This window comes from Diabrotica virgifera, chromosome 8, assembly GCF_917563875.1.
Source record: "Diabrotica virgifera virgifera chromosome 8, PGI_DIABVI_V3a".
NCBI lineage: Eukaryota > Metazoa > Arthropoda > Insecta > Coleoptera > Chrysomelidae > Diabrotica > Diabrotica virgifera.
This window is the reverse complement of record NC_065450.1, coordinates 30,761,500-30,783,041: the sequence shown is the minus strand read 5'-3', so window position 1 is coordinate 30,783,041 and position 21,542 is coordinate 30,761,500. Positions and strand designations below refer to the sequence as shown.

The window sequence follows — 21,542 nt, the reverse complement described above, 5'->3', positions numbered from 1 at the left end:
AACTTGCGACCATTCATGGATCCATTTGGTGATCATGTTGAACCAAGGGGCTGAGACTGATTCTACGGTGTGTATTGAAGATTTTTTGGGGCGCAGTCGTTTTTGGTTGCATCTTCTATATAGTTATGAATCGGAAGCGCAGTGTTGCTAAGAATCTTGTTATATTCTTTGGTCAGCAGAGTGAGTCGGCGAAGGTGTAGTGGTGCAACGTCGCTCAGCACTGTTAGCCAATGGGTTGGTGTAGATTTTATTACTACAGCGATCATTCTCAAGGTGTTTATATCAATCTTTTGAGTGTCAGCACTGTTCTCCACATTGGTGCGCAATATTCAGCTACAGAATAAACAAGAGCTAAGGCCGAACACCTGAGTGTCGATGCCGATGCCCCCCATGTTGTGCCGCAGAGCTTCTGAATGATGTTATTTCTGGTAACACCTGGTATTTTATTTAGATACGAAGCTCTTAAATAAATAAAACTACTCAGTACCTACGAAAAAGTTCGGTATCTGAAGTAATTCAGTCAATATAGAATGCTGTGATTTTGAAATTAATTCATAAAACTAACAATAGCTTGACGAAAATAGAACTACTTTATTTGATGTTTTAATTCTCAGATCGGAAATCGTTTAGAAAAACTGGGAAACTGATAATTTAAATAAATGTCATAAATTAATGTCATTCCATCAACCATCTTCATTACATCCCAAAATCTTATTTTCCAGAACATAGCCCCTCAAACTTCGTTGCAAAGGAAGAAATCACTGCCCGATTTCCAAGATCTGCCCCGGGCGACAGGTGCCATGTCTAGGGAAGAGGTTTCGTACTTGGGCTCGGCCCGTCGAGAAGAGATTCGAAGACAAGCAGACGAATACGAAAGACTTCGTGCCAATCCGCTTCTGTATCTAGTCAGTCCCCAAGTCAAGGTAAGCATCAACAAATCAGAAATGGCGCAGTCGATTGTTCGAAATGTTTTGACGAGTTGAATTCTACCGTGTGAACTAGATCAACTTTTAGTCAGTGTTGTGTCGTTTTGTTTTTTAGTAGAATGTAAGATTTGGATTCCTATTAACTTAGTAGAATACATAAAAAATTATTACCTTATGAATCTATAACAATATTATCAGTAATGTTTTTTTTTCAAATTACACATATATATTATCTTTTTGTTACCAGTTCTTAAGAGGCTACATCAGCTATTCATCAATATTTTGTTTTTTCGCAAGTTCTGCGAACTTCGAGTGTACGGCAACAGTGCGTCGGCAGTACGACAATGACACTATACTATCAAAAACGAAGGCACAATATTGTGATAACAATAATTATTATACTCATAGGCGCGCTAAAGGTTGCCAAGACAGAAAATCTAGGCATGGGATAAAAGAGTTTATTTTTTAAGAAAGTTCATTTTTGGTTCTTCTTAATGGAGTTACAGGCTCGTTTTTCTAATATTTTATTTAATTATAGAGTAATTTCCATATACTAACATATTTCTTAACTTGGGTTCTGTACCGTCATTCTTTACTATATTACGAATATGTGTGCCAAATATCTCAACAAAATATTCAAAAACTAAAGCTGTAATCTTGAAACGCGTTTTTCGCGCGCTGATGTTGCCTCTTAATGACTGGAAATGCCAAGACATAAATTAGCTTTCTAATACTTAAAAGAAACAATTGTTGCGCTTTGGAGATAAGACCGAATTGAATCTCGTATATAGTAAATAGCATGATGGTTTCTCCTATACTGCCATCTCACTCTGCGTAGTAGTTGTACAATGTGTACAATACCTCTCTATTATTTTACCTATTCGACTACACTTTACTTCATGTCTTAGCCAAATGTATTCAAAGTAAATTTCTTTCTGACAGAGATCTAATTAGGAGAGATATCTCAGCTTTTTAATTGTCTTCAAACTCTTGGAAGAAAAAACAAAAAGTTCTTCTTTTTATACTTGTTGTAGATCTGTCGATCTGTTAATTCCGACGTTGAAGTATTTCTTGAGAGGTAGACTGCCAGCTATCTCTCCATCTTTTTGGTGGTCTCCCCGGTGGACGCTTGCCTGCTGGTTTTCCTTCTAGAGCAATTTTTGTTAGTCTGTGCTGCTCCATTTTTTTTTTACATGACTGAACCATTCTCTTCGTCTTTGCCTGCCCCATCTGACTACATCTTGCACGTTACATTGTTCCCTGATAATGTTGTTTCGTATTCTATTTCGTCTTGTCTTCCCTGCTATTGCTCTTAGTGTCTTCATTTCGGCTGTTCGTAACATTCTTTTGGTTTTATTGGTGTCTTCTCTTGATTCAATGCCATAGGATAGGTCATAGCAGGTCTGATGCAAGTTTTATAAATTCTAACTTTGCTGTCCATTCTCATATATGGGTTATTCCAGACCACATCTCTTAAACATCCGGACAAGACAGCGGCCTTGTTAATTTGTCCTTTTAGGTCTCTGGCTGGGTCATGATAACTTGATAACTCTACACCTAGATATTTGAACTGGTGTAGCTGTTCTATGGGTTTCCCCTCTACCACTAGCTTGCATCTAATTGAGTCTTTCACAGTGGTAATGCATTTTGTTTTCTGCGTGGATATGTTCATGTTGAGTCGTCGACATTCTTGATAGAATCGATAAAGTTGTTTTTGTAGGTCATCCTCGTCCTCTGCAATCAGGGCTGCATCATCCGCATAGCACAATATAGTGATTCTACTGTGGCCGAGTCTGTATCCTAGTTGTAGCGATTCCACATCTATTATTTCATCCATTAGCATATTGAATAGAAATGTACTGAGGCTGTCTCCCTACCTGATTCCTCCTGGTGTTGGTATGTTTGCAGTAGTGGTGTCGTTTGTTTTAATTTTTGTCGTGTTGTTATTGTTCACTTGTTTTATGACTTGCCGGTATCCTTTTTTGCTTAATTTTCCTTATTATATCGCTAAGTCTGACTCTGTCAAATGCTTTCGTTATGTCTACGAAGCAAATATAAGCAGGTTTGTTATATTCTATCGACTTCTCTTTTCTTATATACCTAAAAATAAAAAGTTAATAATACATAGTTAATAGTTAGTCGTCAAAAGAGGGAGGAACTAAAATTCGAATGGTTATCCTCTGCGCTTTTTAAGATGGAAAATACAAAGCAAAACAAAGTGGTGAATTAGTCGACAAGGGGATCTATAATTGCATTCACGACTTGTCGTTCACCGTGATAACAATCTTTAGCGAACTAGTTCCCTCTTCTTCTTCTTCTTCCTTCTTGTATGTAGGCTTTAAAGCCTGTTTCTTCTTCAATATTATCCTCCTAAATTGTTTAGGTTATCGCACCACCTTTTTCTTGGTCTGCAATACTTCTTCGTCCATTTGGTGACTTATCTCGTGCTATTCGTACTATCCTATCCTCTGCCATTCTACTAATGTGTTCGTTCCACTCCTGTTTCCGTTTTGTCACCCATCCATTTATGTCTTCTATATTGCATGATCTTCTTATGTATTCGCTCCTCTCCCAATCCAACAGACTTTTCCCTGATATTCGTCGGAGTATTTTCATCTTTGTTGTTTCTAGTAGTCGTCTCGTTTTAGATGTGTCAGGCCTTGTCTCCGCCGTGTATGTTAATATAGGTCTAATTGCTGCTTTATAGATTCTTGCTTTTGTGTCTTGTTTTAAGTGTTTGTTCTTCCAGATTGTGTCATTAAGAGATCCCGCCGCTTTACTTGCTTTTAAGCTTTGTTGTCGTACTTCCTCTTCAACATCTCCGTAACTGGTTATATCAATTCCCAGATATCTAAACCTTGCTTCCTGCTTTATTATTTTCCCATCAATTTCGATTTTACATCGTAGTGGGTATTTAGATGTTGTCATTCATTTGGTTTTTTCTGCTGATATTATCATATTGTATTTCTTGGTTGTTGTATTAAAGATGTGTGTTAATCTTTGGAGATCGTCTTCTGTCTCGGCGATTAATGCGGCGTCGTCTGCATAACACAATACTTTGATTTCTTTATTCCCCATTCTGTAACCACGACCTTTACGTACTGCTTCTATTATTTCGTCCATTATTATATTAAAGAGCAGTGGGCTTAATGAGTCACCTTGTCTGACTCCACTTTGTACTGGTATAAACTGCGTTAGTTTTCCATTTATCTTTGCCTGTATTCGATTATGAAAGTAGATGTTTTCGATGGTTTGTATAATATTGATTGGTATGTTTTAAATGTAAGACGTCTTCGACTTGGATGCGATCGAAAGCCTTTGTCAGGTCTATAAAACATAGATATGCTGGTTTATTGTACTCAATGGCCTTTTCTGTGATTTGTCTCAGTACAAATATGGCGTCTACGCAGGATCTTCCGGATCTGAATCCTTGTTGTTCATCTGATAAAGTTGTTAGTTTATTGATTTTGTTGGTTAGGACTTTTGTGGTTAGCTTAAGTGCGGTGTTTAGTAGATTTATACCTCTATAATTGTTGGGGTCTTCTTTGTCTCCTTTTTTGAACATTGGTATCATTATGCTGTTTCTCCATGCGTCTGGTATCTTGCAGTGCAATATTAGTTTTTGTATAAGTTTTGTCATCTCTAGGGTTATACTTTCTCCTCCGTATTTTAGAAGCTCGTTGGTTATTCCGTCTGGTCCTGGTGACTTCCTATTTTTGAGTGAATTTATGGCTACCCCTACTTCCTGAAAACTGATTTCAATTTCCTGTCTTAATTCAGGTAGGTTATTATTTTGATTATGATTTTCCTTTCCTTTAAACAGTTCCGTCAAGTATCTTTCCCATTCGTTTGCTGGTATGTTATTGTATTCCTTCAATTCTGCCATTTCTTTCCGTTGGTTTCTTATGAATCTCCATATTTGTTTTTGTGTTCCGTAGAAGTCGCTTTCCATCCTTTTTGTAAACTGTTCCCAGTGTTCATTTTTTGTTCTTCTTACCAATTGCTTTGTTTCATTTCGCCTCTAGTTCCCTCTATACCCACAAAAGTGAATACAAATAAAATGAAAGTAATATATAATTTAATACGTCATATTTAATATTATTACCTCATTCTACTTATTCCTTGAGCTCTTGCCACTGCGTGGTGACCCTAAATTTAATATTGTTAGCTTGCTGTTTCAATTGGCTGCAATCCTGTGCCAGAAAAACTAAAGTACGTCATAGATCACTTGCATAATTTTCTTTTATTATCATCATTAGGGTTTAACGCTTATCCAATTTTCTTTGGTGGTTTCTGTTCAATGACAATCACAATTACTGCCAAATTCCTGCGCCAATCCTCCTTGCATTCCATTTTTTACCAGCTCCCTACTAGGTTGTAGGGGGCTGGTCTAGACGTGGGGGGCTAGATCTATTAAGTTATTTGCTACCTCGCAATTATTATTTGCAAGGTAAAGTTTTGTCCAATGTTTCTATCTTTTGCTTTTCAAATTTATTCAGCATCTCTTTTTAATATCTCCTTTTTAATCGCCTTTTTCTTTTCATTGGACGCGTTCTTCTTCAACGGATGTATGGTCAGCAATTGTTTGAAAATTTTCCTCTTCTTTGAATCTTTTTAATCCATGTTTCCCAGTATCAATTTTTTCTGTGATTCTATAATTCTCTGCTTTTTTTAAACATAAATATCTGATATTTCTCATCGATATACTTTATCTCTCTCCTATAGCTCTACAGCCCAAGTTGGGTACTGGCCTCTCCCAGCATCTCTCTTCAAGTATCTCTGTCCCTGGCTGCTCTCCTCCAGTTATCCACCCTCAATATCTCTTTAGCATCGGTTCTCACTTCATCCATCCACTACTTTCTTGTTCTGTCTACTGGCCGACGTCCCACCATAGTTCCGCTAAGCGTTCTACTAGGTATTCTGTCATTTTTCATTCTTATAAGGTGACCTGCCCAGCGCAATTTTTGTATTTTTGCATCATTTACTATAGATAGAAGGTTGTTTGTAATATTGATACAACTCGTCATTGAACCTCATTCTCCACATACCATTGTGCCAGAAAAGTCATAATATCCTTCTCAATATCTTTTTCAAAAGTGTTGATAAGGTTTATTGTCTTATATGTTGAAATTATTGGTCGTGTGGTAATTTTATATACTTTGAACTTTACTTTCCTATGGATGTTTTTGGATCTAAATATCTGCGACAGTGGCAATACGGTGCATTGCGGCGCAGGCCTTAAGGGGCGCAAAAAACTGATATTCTGGAAAATGAGTCTACGAATAGGGGCTCACGGGAAATACTTGCATTGGGGCGCAGTCAGACTAGTTACGCCACTGACTGCAACGGAGAGAAGTATTAGTACATTCTTTCAAGGTTTTTGCTGTAAATCTTAAAGAACCGCTTGGATTGACATAAAATTTGGCGTACGCATAACTAACATGTCAAAGAAAAAAAGTGATATGGTGCCGATGTGTGCTTTTGCCCTGGGGGTGACTTTCATCCCATCTCAGGTATGACAAAATATATGTCCAAGGTAAGTCCCGAAATGGATAAACTGACTAATTTTAAGCAACTTTTGTTGTATAGAGTTTTTTCACCAAACCAATACTTTTCGAGTTATTTGCAAGTGAATATGTTCATTTTTCAACAAAATAACCACGTTTTTAGACGCTTTTTCGCAAATAACTCAAAGCGTAAGCATTTTGTCGAAAAAAACATTCTCAGCAAAACAAAGTAAAAAAAAACGGTGTATTTATTAGGTCTCTATTCCTAGCAAAAGATGGAGTTACAGCGAAAGAGTTACAGCAAAAGAGTTACAGCTAATGAAAAATAGGTTTATATTCGAAAAATTCCAAATAAAATAATTCAATGGGAAATATCCAAATAATGAAGCATTCATGGGGAAAACACATTACAACTTTTTTAAAGTGTCTAAAAAAAGCTTTATTTCTGTTTTTATAAAAAAAAATTATAGCATCAAATGTAAGTAAGTTAAGCTCAAAATAAAGTTAGTCCCTTTTGTTTTGGCAAAAAAAATTAGGAAGATCACCCCCCAATTAGCAACTTAAATGAAATTAATCGTTACCGCTTCACAAGTTACTTTATTTAGGTTGTGTTTATAATAAATATGATCTGTAAGTTTCATCGACTTATTTTTGAAAAAATTTGGTTTTAAAGTAAAATTTTTTAAAATTTTAATTTTGAAAAAAGTGCTTTTTTCAAAATAACATAAAAATTGTTAGATATGTATATCAAAAATCTTAAACAATAATAAAAGTTGGCTTTACTTTTCTGAATATTTTGTATTTTTTTGTTTTTCTGTAAGACAAAAATTGGTTAAGATTCGGTGTTTCTAAATTTGCATACACTCGTGATAAGTGACTCGTTTAAGCCTTTTTAACTAGAGCTCTTTCAAAAATAAGGACTTTGAAAAGGTGAAACTTACAGATGATATGATCAATATATACGCGAGTAAAAAACTTGTGAAGTGGTAACAATTAAGTTCATTTGAAATGCTTATTAGGGGGTGATTTCCCGATTTCTTACCAAAAAAGGGGACCAACTTTATTTTGAGCGCAACTTGTTTACTTTTCATGCTAAAATTTTTTTTTAAAAAACAAAAATAAGCATTTTTTAAACACCTTAAAAAATTTAAAATTAGGTTTCCCTAAAAAAGTGCTTTGTTTTTTGGTTATGGCACGTTCAAATATTCGATTTGGAATTTGACGAATATGAACCTATTTTTCATTAGCTATAACTCTGCTTCTACTAGGTACAGTGACCTAATGTTTACACCACGTTTTTCACTTTTATACGTGCTATATCTTTGATGAGAATTGTTTTTCGACCAAATACTTACTTTTTTGAGTTGTTTGCGAAAAACCGTCTGAAAACGTGGTTATTTTGTAGAAAAATGAACATATTCACTCGCAAATAACTCGAAAAGTATTAACTTGGTGAAAAAACTTTATAGAACAAAAGTTGCTAAGATTTAGTCATTTTATCCATTTACGGACTTATTTCGAACATATATCTTTCACCTCCAAAAGGGCGTGAAACGCACCCCTAGGGCAAAAGCACATATCGTCACAATATCACTTTTTTTGACTTATTAGCTATGTGTATGCCAAATTTCATGTCAATCCAAGCGGTTCTTTAAAATTTAGAGGTTCTGAAATATTTTACCTTTAAAGAACGTACTACATATATATGCTTTTTTCATTATCATTTTCTGTATTTCCTCCTCCTTGCTGTTGTCCTCTGTTATCTGTACGCCCAGGTATGCGAGCTGTTTCACTACTATGTAAGTACTTGTATTTTACCTGAGCAGTACCTCAATATTAGCGTCGTCTATTGTCAAATTCTGTAAGATTCGTTATTTCCTTGCTTGTATTAGGGCTTTAGTTTTATCTACATTAACGGCTAGCCATATTTCTTTCGCATTTTCTTCAAGATCTACATAAAGTTCTATGATGTCTCTTGTGGTTCGTTCGATCAAATTTACATCATTCGCCTACATCACAATGTGCAGAGACTTATTAAATAATACATTTTTTGGGGTTTTTGGACATTTTTCGTATAACCTGTTCCATACTTATATTAAACAGAGTCCCTGTTTTAACCCTTTAGTTATCTGGAAGGGATCTGTCAATTGATTTTGAACTCGTACTTGCGCTTCTGTATGAGCCGTGGTGGCTTGAACTAATTTTACCAATTTTCTTGGTATACCAAATGTTTGCATTAAGTATAAGCAATTAAGTATATTTTTATCCCTGTTTATTTTATCACAGGCTTGTCCAAAACCTACAGAAATTTGATAGATAAATCGAGATATTTTAGGAAATTATAATTTATTGCTATCGCACTAAAGTGTAGTTATTTTACACATCAATGAAGAAATGAAGTAAATTAAAATAATTATTGTAAAAGTCAAGTTATTAATTATTTAGTATCATGAGATGATCAGATTTTAAGTAAAAATGCAAATCTTACATTCTACACCTACAAAAAATATTCTAGAAATTTCTACGCCTCTAAAAATTGGCTCTATTTTACTTCTTGCCTACTAACACAACGACACTGTCGAATTTTTTCACTTTGAGTTATAATTAACAATCTAAAGCATCGCACCAAATCCCCAGTTTGACTTTACCTAGGTTTATCTGAGACTTGTAGTCTGCCAAAAAACCTATTAGTGTCGTTATAGATCAGTCCTGTTTTAAAAGGGTTATTGATAATACTTTTTTTAATATTGAAGGTAGTTTTTAGATTTTGTTACATTCTCACCTTTTAGAACAGCATAGTGCTGTAATGAAAACTGTTGTTCAATATACACATAGTATCAAAAGTTATGCATCACCAAAAATTTTCGCTATTATTAACTATTTTCAGAAACTGCTGTTTATCATTTATAAAAAAATATCATAATTTTGACAGATTTTTTTTGTTTGAAAAGAGATACTGTTTTTTTTTAATATTAAAAAAAATAAAAACAAAACAAATTATTTTTAATTAACATTTATTTAACAACCTCGCCGTGGAAAATCCGTGAATTGTGAAATATAGGTACTGAAATGACTCCTGTTAGAGTCCCGTCAATAACCACCAATTCCGTGTGTCCACCTGCCATAATACCCAAAACATAACACTGCCACTAGCAAAATGAAGTATGAGACATGTGCAAGTAACACAGTTCTTTTTAGCTCTCACCAAACACGAATTCGCCGGCTATCAATATTTAAACAGATTCTGGTCACGTCTAAAAAAAGCACAACATTCCAAAACTGTTGAGGTAGCTGTATGTGTTCTTGAGCCCACTGGAATGGATGTAAAACATACCTAGATTGTATCTGGGAAATTCTTATTGTTCGAAGACTCCTCAAACCTGACTCTAAAGTTCTTCTTCTTACTGTAGCCAACAATACTCTGACTCCTGTAGCATGCCTCAAGTCTCTTTGGAGGGCTGGTACAGACATAGAAAAATGTTTCCGAATCTGGCACCTTCAGGTCGCTCTGAAAGTGCCAGAGTCAATGGAATCATCATTAACAGTGTAAGATATGCCGATGACACCGGAGTATTATAGGAAACAGAAGAACAACTAAAAATACTGATGAACATATTATCAGAAGAAAGTCACAGGCTGGACTTAGACATTAACTTTTCCAGACCAAAATTAAGGTATTTCACAAAAACCACCATGAGCAAATTACACCCAATATACAAATAAATGGTATCACCCTTCAGAGTTGCCAACTCTTCATATACCTGGGCAGAGAGCTAAATAGTCAACTAGACCACTCAAAAGAAATTAGAAGACGCATTGAAATAGTAAGGTCTGGTTTTATCAACTTGCGTAAAATGCTCTGTAAGCCCAAGCTATCAGTCACAATAAGATTGAGAACACAAAAGTGTTATGTCTGGTCTCTATTAGTATATGTCTGTGAGACCTGGACATTAAAATAGTATGACGTCAACAAAGTGAATTCATTCGATATGTGGATGTACCACCGAATGTTAAGAATAAGCTGGACCAACAGAATTACGAATGAAGAAGTACTGAACAGAATGAACGCACGTCCTCATCTGGTTAATGCTATCAAAATTAGAAAGACGTCATATCTAGGACACATAATGCGCCATAAGGAATTTGAACAGCTACAGGTAATATTAGAAGGCAAGATCGAAGATAAAAGGGGTATAGGAAGAAAGAAAAAATCTTGGCTACGAAACATCAGAGTTTGGAAGCACACAACAGGAAATGACTTAATTCATCAAGCCCAGAACAGAGAGAAATTTGCCATATTGATCGGCAACCTCAATAGAGAAGGCACTTAGGAGAAGGAGGAGCTCATTGGTAACTCGGGGTCTACCAAAGCAAGCTCAATTTTGTATCAAATTTGTTTCCAGAAACCTATTCCATATCCGTGAGACATCACTCTGAGATATACCCAGACCCACTCTTTCCGCCACGAACCGCTGTGAAAGGACTCCTTCAACTAAAGCAATAATATTTCTTGCACGGTCCAATATATAAATTAAAGTACGATTGATTATCACCTTTTCACAAATTTTACCGGAATAAATTTTTCAAATGTCTACATCTTGGCAAAACCAGATCAATTAAATGAGAATAAATAAAATAAAAAACCAAAAAGGTGTATTTTAAATGAACAAGGCGTATTAAATATGTGATAAGGATACTGATTCATAGTCTAGGAACCGAAGCTTTTCACCTCGCAATTTTTACAGAATGGATCGATTTGCTTTAAAATTTGAGAATAAGTCCAGAGAGATAGTCCAAATAAAGTGCGCCGAAAGGCGCTTTTACCATGGGGGTGGTTGCCACCCCATCCGGGGGTGGAATTTTTGTATTATATTCTGACCACAAAAATTGGTAAAAACATTCATTCTAAGCAAAAACGTTCCATACATTTTTTTGATAAAATTAATATTTTTCGATTTATTCGCTATCGAAAATGTTAGTTTTATATCGAAAAAATCAATGTTTTTAATGAGTTTTCTGCTAGTAACTCCAAGTTTTCTTTTTATCAAAAAAACTTTACTTAACAAAAATATACATTTTAAAAAAATAAACAAAACCGTTTTTCTTAATTTTCTTTAATATCAATAGTAATCAAGCTATACTTTATTATATGTTAGCTCTTCTTCGTCAAATGCTAAATATTGTAGTTTCAAAGTGAAAAGAGGGGAAAACTATGCATTTTTCGAGGATAACTTGTTCAAGCTAATTTAAAGTATTTAAAAATATCTATCGCTAGAAATAAAATAAAGGTCTCTAACTCAAAAATTAAGTGACTTATAATGAAAATAATGTCAGTCCCTATGTTTTTCATCGAAAAAGTGGTCGGAAGCAACCCCCTAATCACCACTCTAATTAAATTATTTGGTCTTCTTTATTTATGTATTATTGATAGACTGTAGAAGTTTGACCGGCTTACAATGATTAGTTAAAAAAAATGGAGTTCAAAGCGAATAACGAATTTTTGTAATTTGGAAAAAAATGGCCTTTTCTTGAGAATAGAAAGATTAGAATCAGCGATACGAAAAAATGTTTGAATGCGAAATTGTAGCTTATTTAATACCCAAGAATACAGTTTGAAAATTTTTTTCCTACGCCAAAAATTAAGTGAGCTATTGACAATTAAAACTTGTAATAACATGCAAGAACCAACTTTACCAACCCTTTCAAAGTCACCTCTTTTTGCGACTGAGGATTTTAGAAAGATTTAATATCAATAGGCTTAAAGATCTTACAAAAACCTACAAAATTATTTTTTACCAAACTTTCTAAGATAAAAAATAAAAAAGTTACGGTTAAAAAATCAATATATATTTTTGAAAAAAAAAAGGAGAAATCCAATTGGAAGCATAATAATGTAAGTTAGCGGTGTTTTTAGTCATTGGCCTTATTCATTATTCTTTATTTATTTATTATTAATAGATTCGAGAAGTTTGACTGGCTTAGAATGATTAGTTTTTAAAAAAAATGGAGTTAAAAGCGAATAACAAATTTTTGTAGTTTGGTAAAAAATGCCATTTTCTTCAGAATTGAAAGATTAGCATCAGACTTACTAAAAAATGTTTAAATATAAAATTGTAAGATATTTATTCCATAAGCAGCTCGTTTAAAAAATTTTTTTCTACGGCAAAAATTTAGTGAATCATAAATGAGCCTATATCGAAAACATTGATTTTTTCGATACAAAACTACCACTTTCGATAGCGAATAAATCGAAAACTATTAATTTTATCAAAAAAATGTATAGAACATTTTTTGCTTAGAATTAATATTTTGATCAACTTTTTCGGTCAAAATATAATATAAAATTTCCACCCTCGAGATGGGGTGGCAACCACCCCCATGGTAAAATCGCCTTTCGGCATCATATAGATTTTGATCCTTGGACTATCCACTACTTATTCTCAAATTTTTAAGCAAATCGATTCTGTAAAAATTGCGAGGTTTTGTCCTATTTTAAGCTTCATTACTTGGACTATTATAAAAGTGTAAAAATTGTGAATACGTGGGGCGATGCATAACTTTTAAAACTATGTTTATAAGAAAATTAGTGATTATTGTTTACTACAAAAGTATATTTTGACAACGGCATCCGATTTGGACGTCGCGTCGAAACGTTAATAAAACAATTTTTTTTCGTAAAATTGTGGCTTATTTCCCATTAAAAATGGTTAATTATAAAAAATAAAACGGGATAATACTTGAAGGTTGGCTGTATACCATCTAGTTAAATAAAATTTAACGTGAAATAAAACACTCCCTGGTGTAGTTGGCATATTTAACTTACCTAAACTTACCTAAAAATGTTTAACTTACCTAAAACTTACTTCTTAAAATATACCAACTACACCAGGGAGTGTTTTACTTCATGTTAAATTTTTATAAAAGTATCTACGTATATATCAGCACCTGATTTAATTTTTGAGCAGAAAAGAGCTGCTTAGTTAAAGAGAATTAATAAGGACGAATTTGCAAATTTTAGTCGGTCGTTTATTATTTTTTAACCAAAAAAATGTATAATATAACCATTGGTGTTTCTATGTATTATTACCTTACATACAAAAAGTTCAGTATAGCAGACTTCATGCAGCAACCTCTCACCACGGTCTCACCACTGCGCACTGCTCAGACAACGAACAACGTATTGGATAAACATTACAACGTTACAACATAAACAAAGTTTAAAAACACCAAACACCTGACAGATGTCTGGAATGTAACAAAACTCTTTAAGAGGAAACAGTAGCGATCAACAGGTAGCAAAAACGCGTTACAAGATTGCGGCTGTAATTTTGAATATTTTTTCGAGATATTTGGCACACGTATTCGTAATATAGACAATTCGCAACAACATAGAACTTCACATCCTCTTCGTAGACTTCAGACAAGCCTTTGACTGTATTGGAAGAAATAAATTATTTATTGAAATGAAAAATCAAGACACACCAGCAAAATTAATCAGATTAACAAAAATGACCATGGATGGAGCTCGAGCCAAAGTAACAACAGAAGAAGGTAGCACAAAATCAATTGCAATAGAAACAGGAGTGCGACAAGGCGACTCCCTGTCAACCACATTATTCAACATAGCACTAGAAGGACCAGTCAAGGCCAGCAAAATTAAAGGAACTATAGCCCACTCCTCAACACAAATAGTTGCATATGCAGATGATTTAGTTCTTATGGGAAGAGAAAAAGAAGCAGTAACAATCCTGGCAAAAGAAGCACGGAAAAGAGGTCTAGAAATTAACGAAGGAAAACAAAATATCTACTCTGCTCTAGAAGAGAAGATAACAGGATGAGAGAAATCAAAATAGAAAACTACACTTTTGAAAGAGTCCAACAATTTAAATATTTGGGAATAATAGTGAATGGCCAAAACAAGAGAAGTGAAGAAGTAACGGAACGAATACTAACAGGCAACAAAATATACTGGAGATATCATAGGCTTATGAAGGACAAGAACTTATCCAGAAATACAAAACTGAAAATATACAGAGTTGCAATCAGACCAGTAGTTACGTACGCAGCTGAGACAATGTGCCTCACGGAAAAAGATTAAGAAAAATTGTCCTCAGACATAAAAAATCCTCAGACGCATCATGGGCCCGATAAGAATGGACAACGGAGAAATGAGAAGAAGAATGAACCATGAACTAAGAGACATAATGAAGGGAGAAGATATAGTTAGATTTATTAAATCACAGAGGCTGAGATGGCTGGGACACATAGAAAGAAGGAAAAACGACCGACTGATTAAGAAGATCACCAGATGGAAACCGGCAACTGAAAGACCAAGAGGAAGACCCAGAGAGAGATGGGAGGACCAGGTCATGAGAGATACCAAAATTCGGGAAGTGAGAAACTGGAGGGAACTATGCACATATCGAAATGAGTGGAAGAAAATAGTAACGAAAGCCAAGTCATACAACAAACTTTGACAACATACAAGTGGAATGCGGAGTGATTCACCGCAATAAGCGAATCTGAGAGCTCTAAGTAAGAGCGGCAAACATTCCACCTGGAATGAAAAGCCCTGATGATGATGATGATTCGTAATATAATAAAGAATGGCGGCCCAATTTCAAAAATATATTAATATGTGAAAATTACTCTGTAATTAAATACAATATTAAAAAAACGAGCCTGTACCGCCATTAAGAAGAACAAAAAATACACTTTCTTCAAATAAATTTTTTTATCCGATGCCTAGATTTTGTGTCATTTTGGAACTACTAAAATTTTTTATTTCATTAGTAGTTCCAAAATGACACAAAATCTAGGTATCGGATAAAAAATTTATTTGAAGGAAGTGTATTTGGCGGTACAGGCTCGTTTTTTTAATATTGTACTTAATTACAGAGTAATTTCCACATATTAATATATTTTTCAAATTGGGCTCTGTACCGCCATTATTTATTATATTACGAATACGTGTACCAAATATCTCGAAAAAATATTCAAAATTACAGCCGTAATCTTGGAACGCGTTTTCGCTACCTGTTGATCGCTACTGTTTCCTCTTAACATCTACCGACTTGATTAGGATTGTGTACATAATATCCACAATTTTAAAATTGGCAAATTAACAAATCATAAATTTTAATGTCATTGACCAAATGGAACTTGGAAATTTACTTTTATTAAATTTCGTTTACCAACAACATAACTGATTTACAATAATAAATTTAACAATAGCCCTTTTAGAATGTATGGACTGTTTCTTAAGTAAATAAATCTTTTATGTAACTTGTCTGTTTCCCTTTGCTATCGCATAACAGAGATCCGATAGGTATGTTAGCCATAGACAATGTTCTTACCGTTTCTTTCATTTTCAAGTATTGTCCATTTTGCTTAAATTTTTGTAATATTATTTAAAATATTGTAAACAAAGATCTGCGCCACGGGTAGTATATCTGTTCCAAATATATCTTACAAGCGTTAAATCAATAAATACAGAAATACTGTAACAGTGAAATGGGGATTACATTTCAAGATGAACAAGTTGCATTAGGGACCGAGAAGGCAGACCTTGAATATGTAACAAGGAAACTAAATGAGAATACAAAAATTGAGTCTGAAAACGAATATTAATAAGAAACAGAATACCTTCTAATAGGAGCTGAACTCAAAAACATTGTGTCCGAAGCAGAAGAACTAAAAAGTGGATTTGATAGAACAGTAAAGACGACAGTGAAACCAGAAACGGATAATAAAAATATCGGAAATATATCATAATAAAAAATCCTGGTCAACAGTAGTCTTAGGTGTATTGAAAAGACATGGATAATGGCGAAAAAAAAAACAGAAGAAATCTTCATAAGAGAAAACAAAAGAATGCTTAGATATTCAGTATATTATTCAAGAGGGACAAGTTGGAAATTATGACATCAGACAGTGTATGGGAGTGAGCAACTCATTAGCAACAAAAAGAAAGGATGAAACCAGACTTTCCAAACTGACCATGCATTGAATAACACTAAATCGCAGTTAGTGGGAAAGACCTCAGAAACATGGAAACACGGAATAACTGGTATGAGTTATATTTTTCATTTACATGTTACATTTCATTATTTATACCGAGCAGTCGGGCGTTTAAATTCAGATCGGTCTTCTTGCAAAGTCTCCTTGGTAACGGGTAAACCTAGAAACACGTATTGAGGGATGGCAAAAGACCCGATTTGAATCAAAACGAAACCGTTTATTTTCATTTTGTTTGTTACCTTACTCTGTATTAGAGTACAAAAATGTTAACGATTCAGTTGGGTAATCTCCTGCGGACCAGGAGGATCACCAAATGGAGACCGGTATCAGGGAGCTCACGAGGAAGACCGAAAACGAGAACCAGATATGAGAACCAGAATTGGAGAAACAAATAATTGCGGATATTAAGAAGATGGGAGTTAGAGAATGGATAACCATAAGCAAGAACAGGAACAAAAGTAGATATATACTCCGGTCAACTTACACATCCGAGGCTACAAAAATTAGCATCAAGCTGAAAATTAGCAGGATTGTTCAAAATGCCATCCTAAATGAAATCTAAAAAGTCCTCATAAATCCGACCCGAGCTAAAAAATTTACGCGGGGTCAAACGTCACCAAATATACTTTTTAGCGATTTTCAGCGAAACGGTAAGTTTTATCATAAAATTAGTTTTAACAAAAAATGTAGATTAGACAATTTTCCATAAAAAATGTGTTATTACTTTTTTTCCTGAGAGCCACCGTTTTTGAGATGTAACGATTCAAAAAGGGGTAATCGTCATAATATGCGCACACGTTTCCACACCACCTTTGAGGTAGTGTACTTAGCGCGGTTTTTTAACGTGTTTTTTTAACAATGGCTTTTTTTCGCGCTCTTCATTACATTCCTGGCCGCAAAATAAGCATTAAACATTGTTGTTTAAAACAAAAAGCTGGTTCACTTACACGTGCTCTAGTAAGAGGACTTTTGGTCGATGTACTGGCTTCTTGTTTTTCATGTTGTGTTTTAATAGCTGCAGCAATAGAACACTTTCGAGTATAACTTTTACGACACTTCACATGTATGGTCACAGATTTCTGCTCTTTAAGAAATTCTAAAAATTCATCAGCTCTTTCAGTACTTGCATTGATTCATGTTTTTATACCACGTTCAACGGTAACAATTTCACCTTCAGTTAAGATTTTAGCGCAAATACAACAATATTCTGACATTTTGGTTATAACAATAAAAATAACACGAAATAGGTAAAAAAAATATAGGTTTAACACGTATTTTCACTCCGGAGTAGTACTCAAGACTAATTAATACCTCGAGGCTGTCATCTACCTGAAGGATTTCGCCACCCAGGAAGATTACTGTGTAATTTGCATAATAGTAAACAAACTAAACTTGCATAAAGTTTATTGTATATTGATATATTTATTAGTACTTAGCAATAAACATTTTGCCTAGAAAGTTGTCTTTCATTATTATGTTCAAACCCTTCTGAGAAAAGAATAGGTAGGGTGATTAGATTAACCAACGAACCTGTTTATTCCGAGAAACCCCATCTTTACAAATTGAATTAAGGCGCATAAATAAAAAGAATTATTATAAGTTAATAATAATTCTAAGTTATAAGTTAATAAAGAGTTTTTTGTTGGCATTCTAATATAATACAGCTTATACATTGCATCCCTCGGTAGACCGCAAGCTGTATAGTAGAAACATTATCATATTTATAATCTTATATTATTATGTGTAATATAAGTTAAGTTGACCGATAGAATATTATGTTTACTTGTAGCTTCAGTGATGTATATACCTGGTGTACTAATACATAGTACACATATTATGACGATTAGAAGTCTTTCAACTCTTTGAATCGTTGTATCTCAAAAACGGTGGCTCTTAGGAAAAAAAGTATTAAGATATTTTTTATAGATAATTATATAATCTACATTTTTTGTTAGAACTAATTTTACGATAAAACTTACCGTTTCGCTGAAAATCGCTAAAAACCATATTTGGTAACATTTGACCCCGCGTAATTTTTTTAGCTCGGGTCGGATTTATGAGGACTTTTTAGATTTCATTTATGATGGTATTTTGAACAATCCTGCCAATTTTCAGCTTGATGGTAATTATTGTAGCCTCATTCCTATTGTTGAGTCTAACTAGACCGGTCTATTAAGTCACACAACCAATTATACAGTGAGCACGTAAAGGTTGGAATAAATTCATTTTCTCGAGAATGGACGATTTTTAAATTATGATATTTCGGCATATATATCACACAAGTGACGTCATCCATCTGGGCGTGATGACGTAATCCATGATTTTTTAAATGAGAATAGGGGTCGTGTGATGGCTCACTTGAAAGGTAATTCAATTCTCTATTCAGTAATATAAACATTAACCTAATTGTTTATACAGGGGGTCCAAAAAATTTTTTTTAATTAAATTTATTGACATAAAGAAAAATGTATGTTATTTATTTAATTCAAAATACATTTTACTGCTCTCAGAAAACAGAAAAAAATGTTTATTTGAAAAATAATCATTGCTTTTCGCTTAAATTAAATGTTCAAACTGTCAAGAGGCAGGTGGATGGCTGCTTTAATATTGAATATTAGTAAAAAACAATATTTATTTATCAAATAAACATTTTTTCCTGTTTTTTGATAGCAGTAAAATTTATTTTGAATTAAATAAATTACACACATTCTTCTTTTTATGTCAATAAATTGAATTCAAAAAAATGTTTTTGGACACCCTGTATAAACAATTATGTTAATGTTTATATTACTGAATAGAGAATTAAATTACTTTTCAAATGAGCTACTACACGACCCCTATTCTCGTTAAAAAAAATCAACGATGACGTCATCACACCCAGATGGGTGACGCCACTAGTATGATATATATGCCAAAAAGTCGTAAATTAAAAATAAAAATTGACTTGTTTCTGGATTTGTTTCCAAAAATTGCCCATTCATGAGAAAATGAATTTATTCCAACCTTTACGTGCTCACTGTATGTAGAACCAAAATATTAATGCGGGCTGATTCCCAGCCACAAATGAATCGGAAGAGTTCAAATAGGGCGGCAACTACTCCGAAAGGAGTGTAGATACCAAGATGATAATGATGATATAATATGTTGTAGGAGCACGTTTTGTCAGTCTTTGATGTGCCAGTCACTTACTATACTATTCTGTACAGGTAGTTATTTGCTAATAGTTTAATTTTAATATTTTTTGGACTCTCTTCTAAAATAAAGTTATCTCGTCTTATATTAAAGCCATATAAAACGATGTAAACGAATAATGCATCCTGTTACCATAGAACTTTACAAGCAGTCGGAAACACATAACGACTGGTATATTTATTTTTAAAACAAAGATAACAATAAAATTCCGGATGCAAAATGTTTGAGAAAATCATTGATCCGTGACTTACTTATTGTGAGTCGCCAAAACTGTTTGACTAAGAGCCGGAATAGGAAAAATTTGCGAATTATTTTAGGTTCCGTAAGAGTTTAAAACTTAATAAACCTGGATCCCGCGTAGTAAAAAAAAGTTTAGTAAACCTTTTCTTGGCAAACCAAAATAAAAATGTGAAAAATGTGTTTTCTTTCTATTGGTGCCCTTCTAGAATTATTTAAAAATTTATTAAATATAAATTTTACCTTTAATTTATTGCTAAGTACCAAATTTGAATTTATTACAAGTTTGTTACATTTCCAAATATGCGACGTTTTTTGATAGTTCAATAAACAACAAACAACAAACTAAAATGTACACTCTCTATTTATAGAATAATTGCATAATATAAAACAATCAGCAAAATAAAAAAACTATATCTTAGAAAAAATTAAAAGTTTCTAAAAACAGTCGAGGACCTCCTCAAAAATTGATTAAATACATCCAACAGATGGCATCAATTAGAAATTATCAGAAATCGGTAGTAATAAAAATATAAGCCAACTATTGCTATTATTAGTACAAAATATGACTAACAAAATATACCTCAAGTTACCTAGAACTCGCCTAGGACCTAAAATGAAAATTTTACTTTGTTACATTGTCAAGAAAAGGGTTAATAGCAGTGAGTGAAAATTTGTTAATAGCTTGACGGTGTCTAGTCGGACCAACTTTGATGTACGGGAACACTGGAACAGGGGAAGTTTTAATTGTGGTACAGGTTACTGGTTTCGAACGTCAGACTACGAAAACGTACAATGTATTTTGTCGGACAGAACTTCCAATTGATTTGTTACCCTTTCATTAAACTATCATGAAAAATCAGACTGCTATTTACCACCAACATACATAATTCCTGTCAGTGGCGTACTGAGGGCCCGGGCCCCGCAGGGGCCCCTCTAACGCGCTTTTTGCTTCTTTTGTTTCTTATTTGTTTGGGACATTCTGAACTACATAAGTAGACACTACGAAATGTAATTGATTAATAAATTTTAATTTTTGTGTAGGTATTCATAAATAAAAACGAAAAATATATATTCATAAAAAAAATTGAAAACCTTTATCTATTGTGAGGCTAAGGTTCCTTCATTTTACCTGCTAAACAAAGCCCTTGTCTCAACACTTGTTAGAATAACCGCCAGTGCCTGCCTTAACACGTGCTACATAAACAATTTTGTAATTTTTATATTAGCATGATCCATAAGTTGTAAACTGCAATGTTCGGAAACAGATATTCAATGCAAGTTCATAAAAATAATCCCAAGACGCTCGATGCATCTTTTGTTTGTATTTATAGCGCCCTCATATAACACTGCATAAATGTAGACAATTATAGTGGTAAGCATAATAAGGATAAAATATAGACACTAATTTATTTTTAAGAAAGTCTCGTCGTTTGATTGATATCAACCTCACCGATCCAAGGTTTTTTATATTTTTTTTTTATTTAAGGGTTTTATCTCCCCAGAGATTTGTATGTAATTATTTAACTTATTAATAAATGTATCACATCCAATTTGAGAATCTATTTTGTTGATATAAATTTCATTCCAATGTTCATTTTTTAAAAGCTGTAGCAGTTTTCCGATATTGGTTTTTAATTTTTTATGACTGGAGATTTAG

The 21,542-nt window shown here is 33.6% G+C and overlaps 1 protein-coding gene across 1 annotated transcript in view; it reads left to right on the top strand.

Moving 5' to 3' along the window:
* The window catches only part of LOC126890441 (uncharacterized), a 76,816-nt gene that overhangs the window by 19,867 nt on the left and 35,407 nt on the right, over positions 1-21,542 (top strand). The window contains exon 2 of the mRNA XM_050659385.1: positions 723-923. Coding sequence (XP_050515342.1) covers positions 723-923 — 201 coding nt within the window. The remainder of the gene's footprint in view (positions 1-722; positions 924-21,542) is intronic.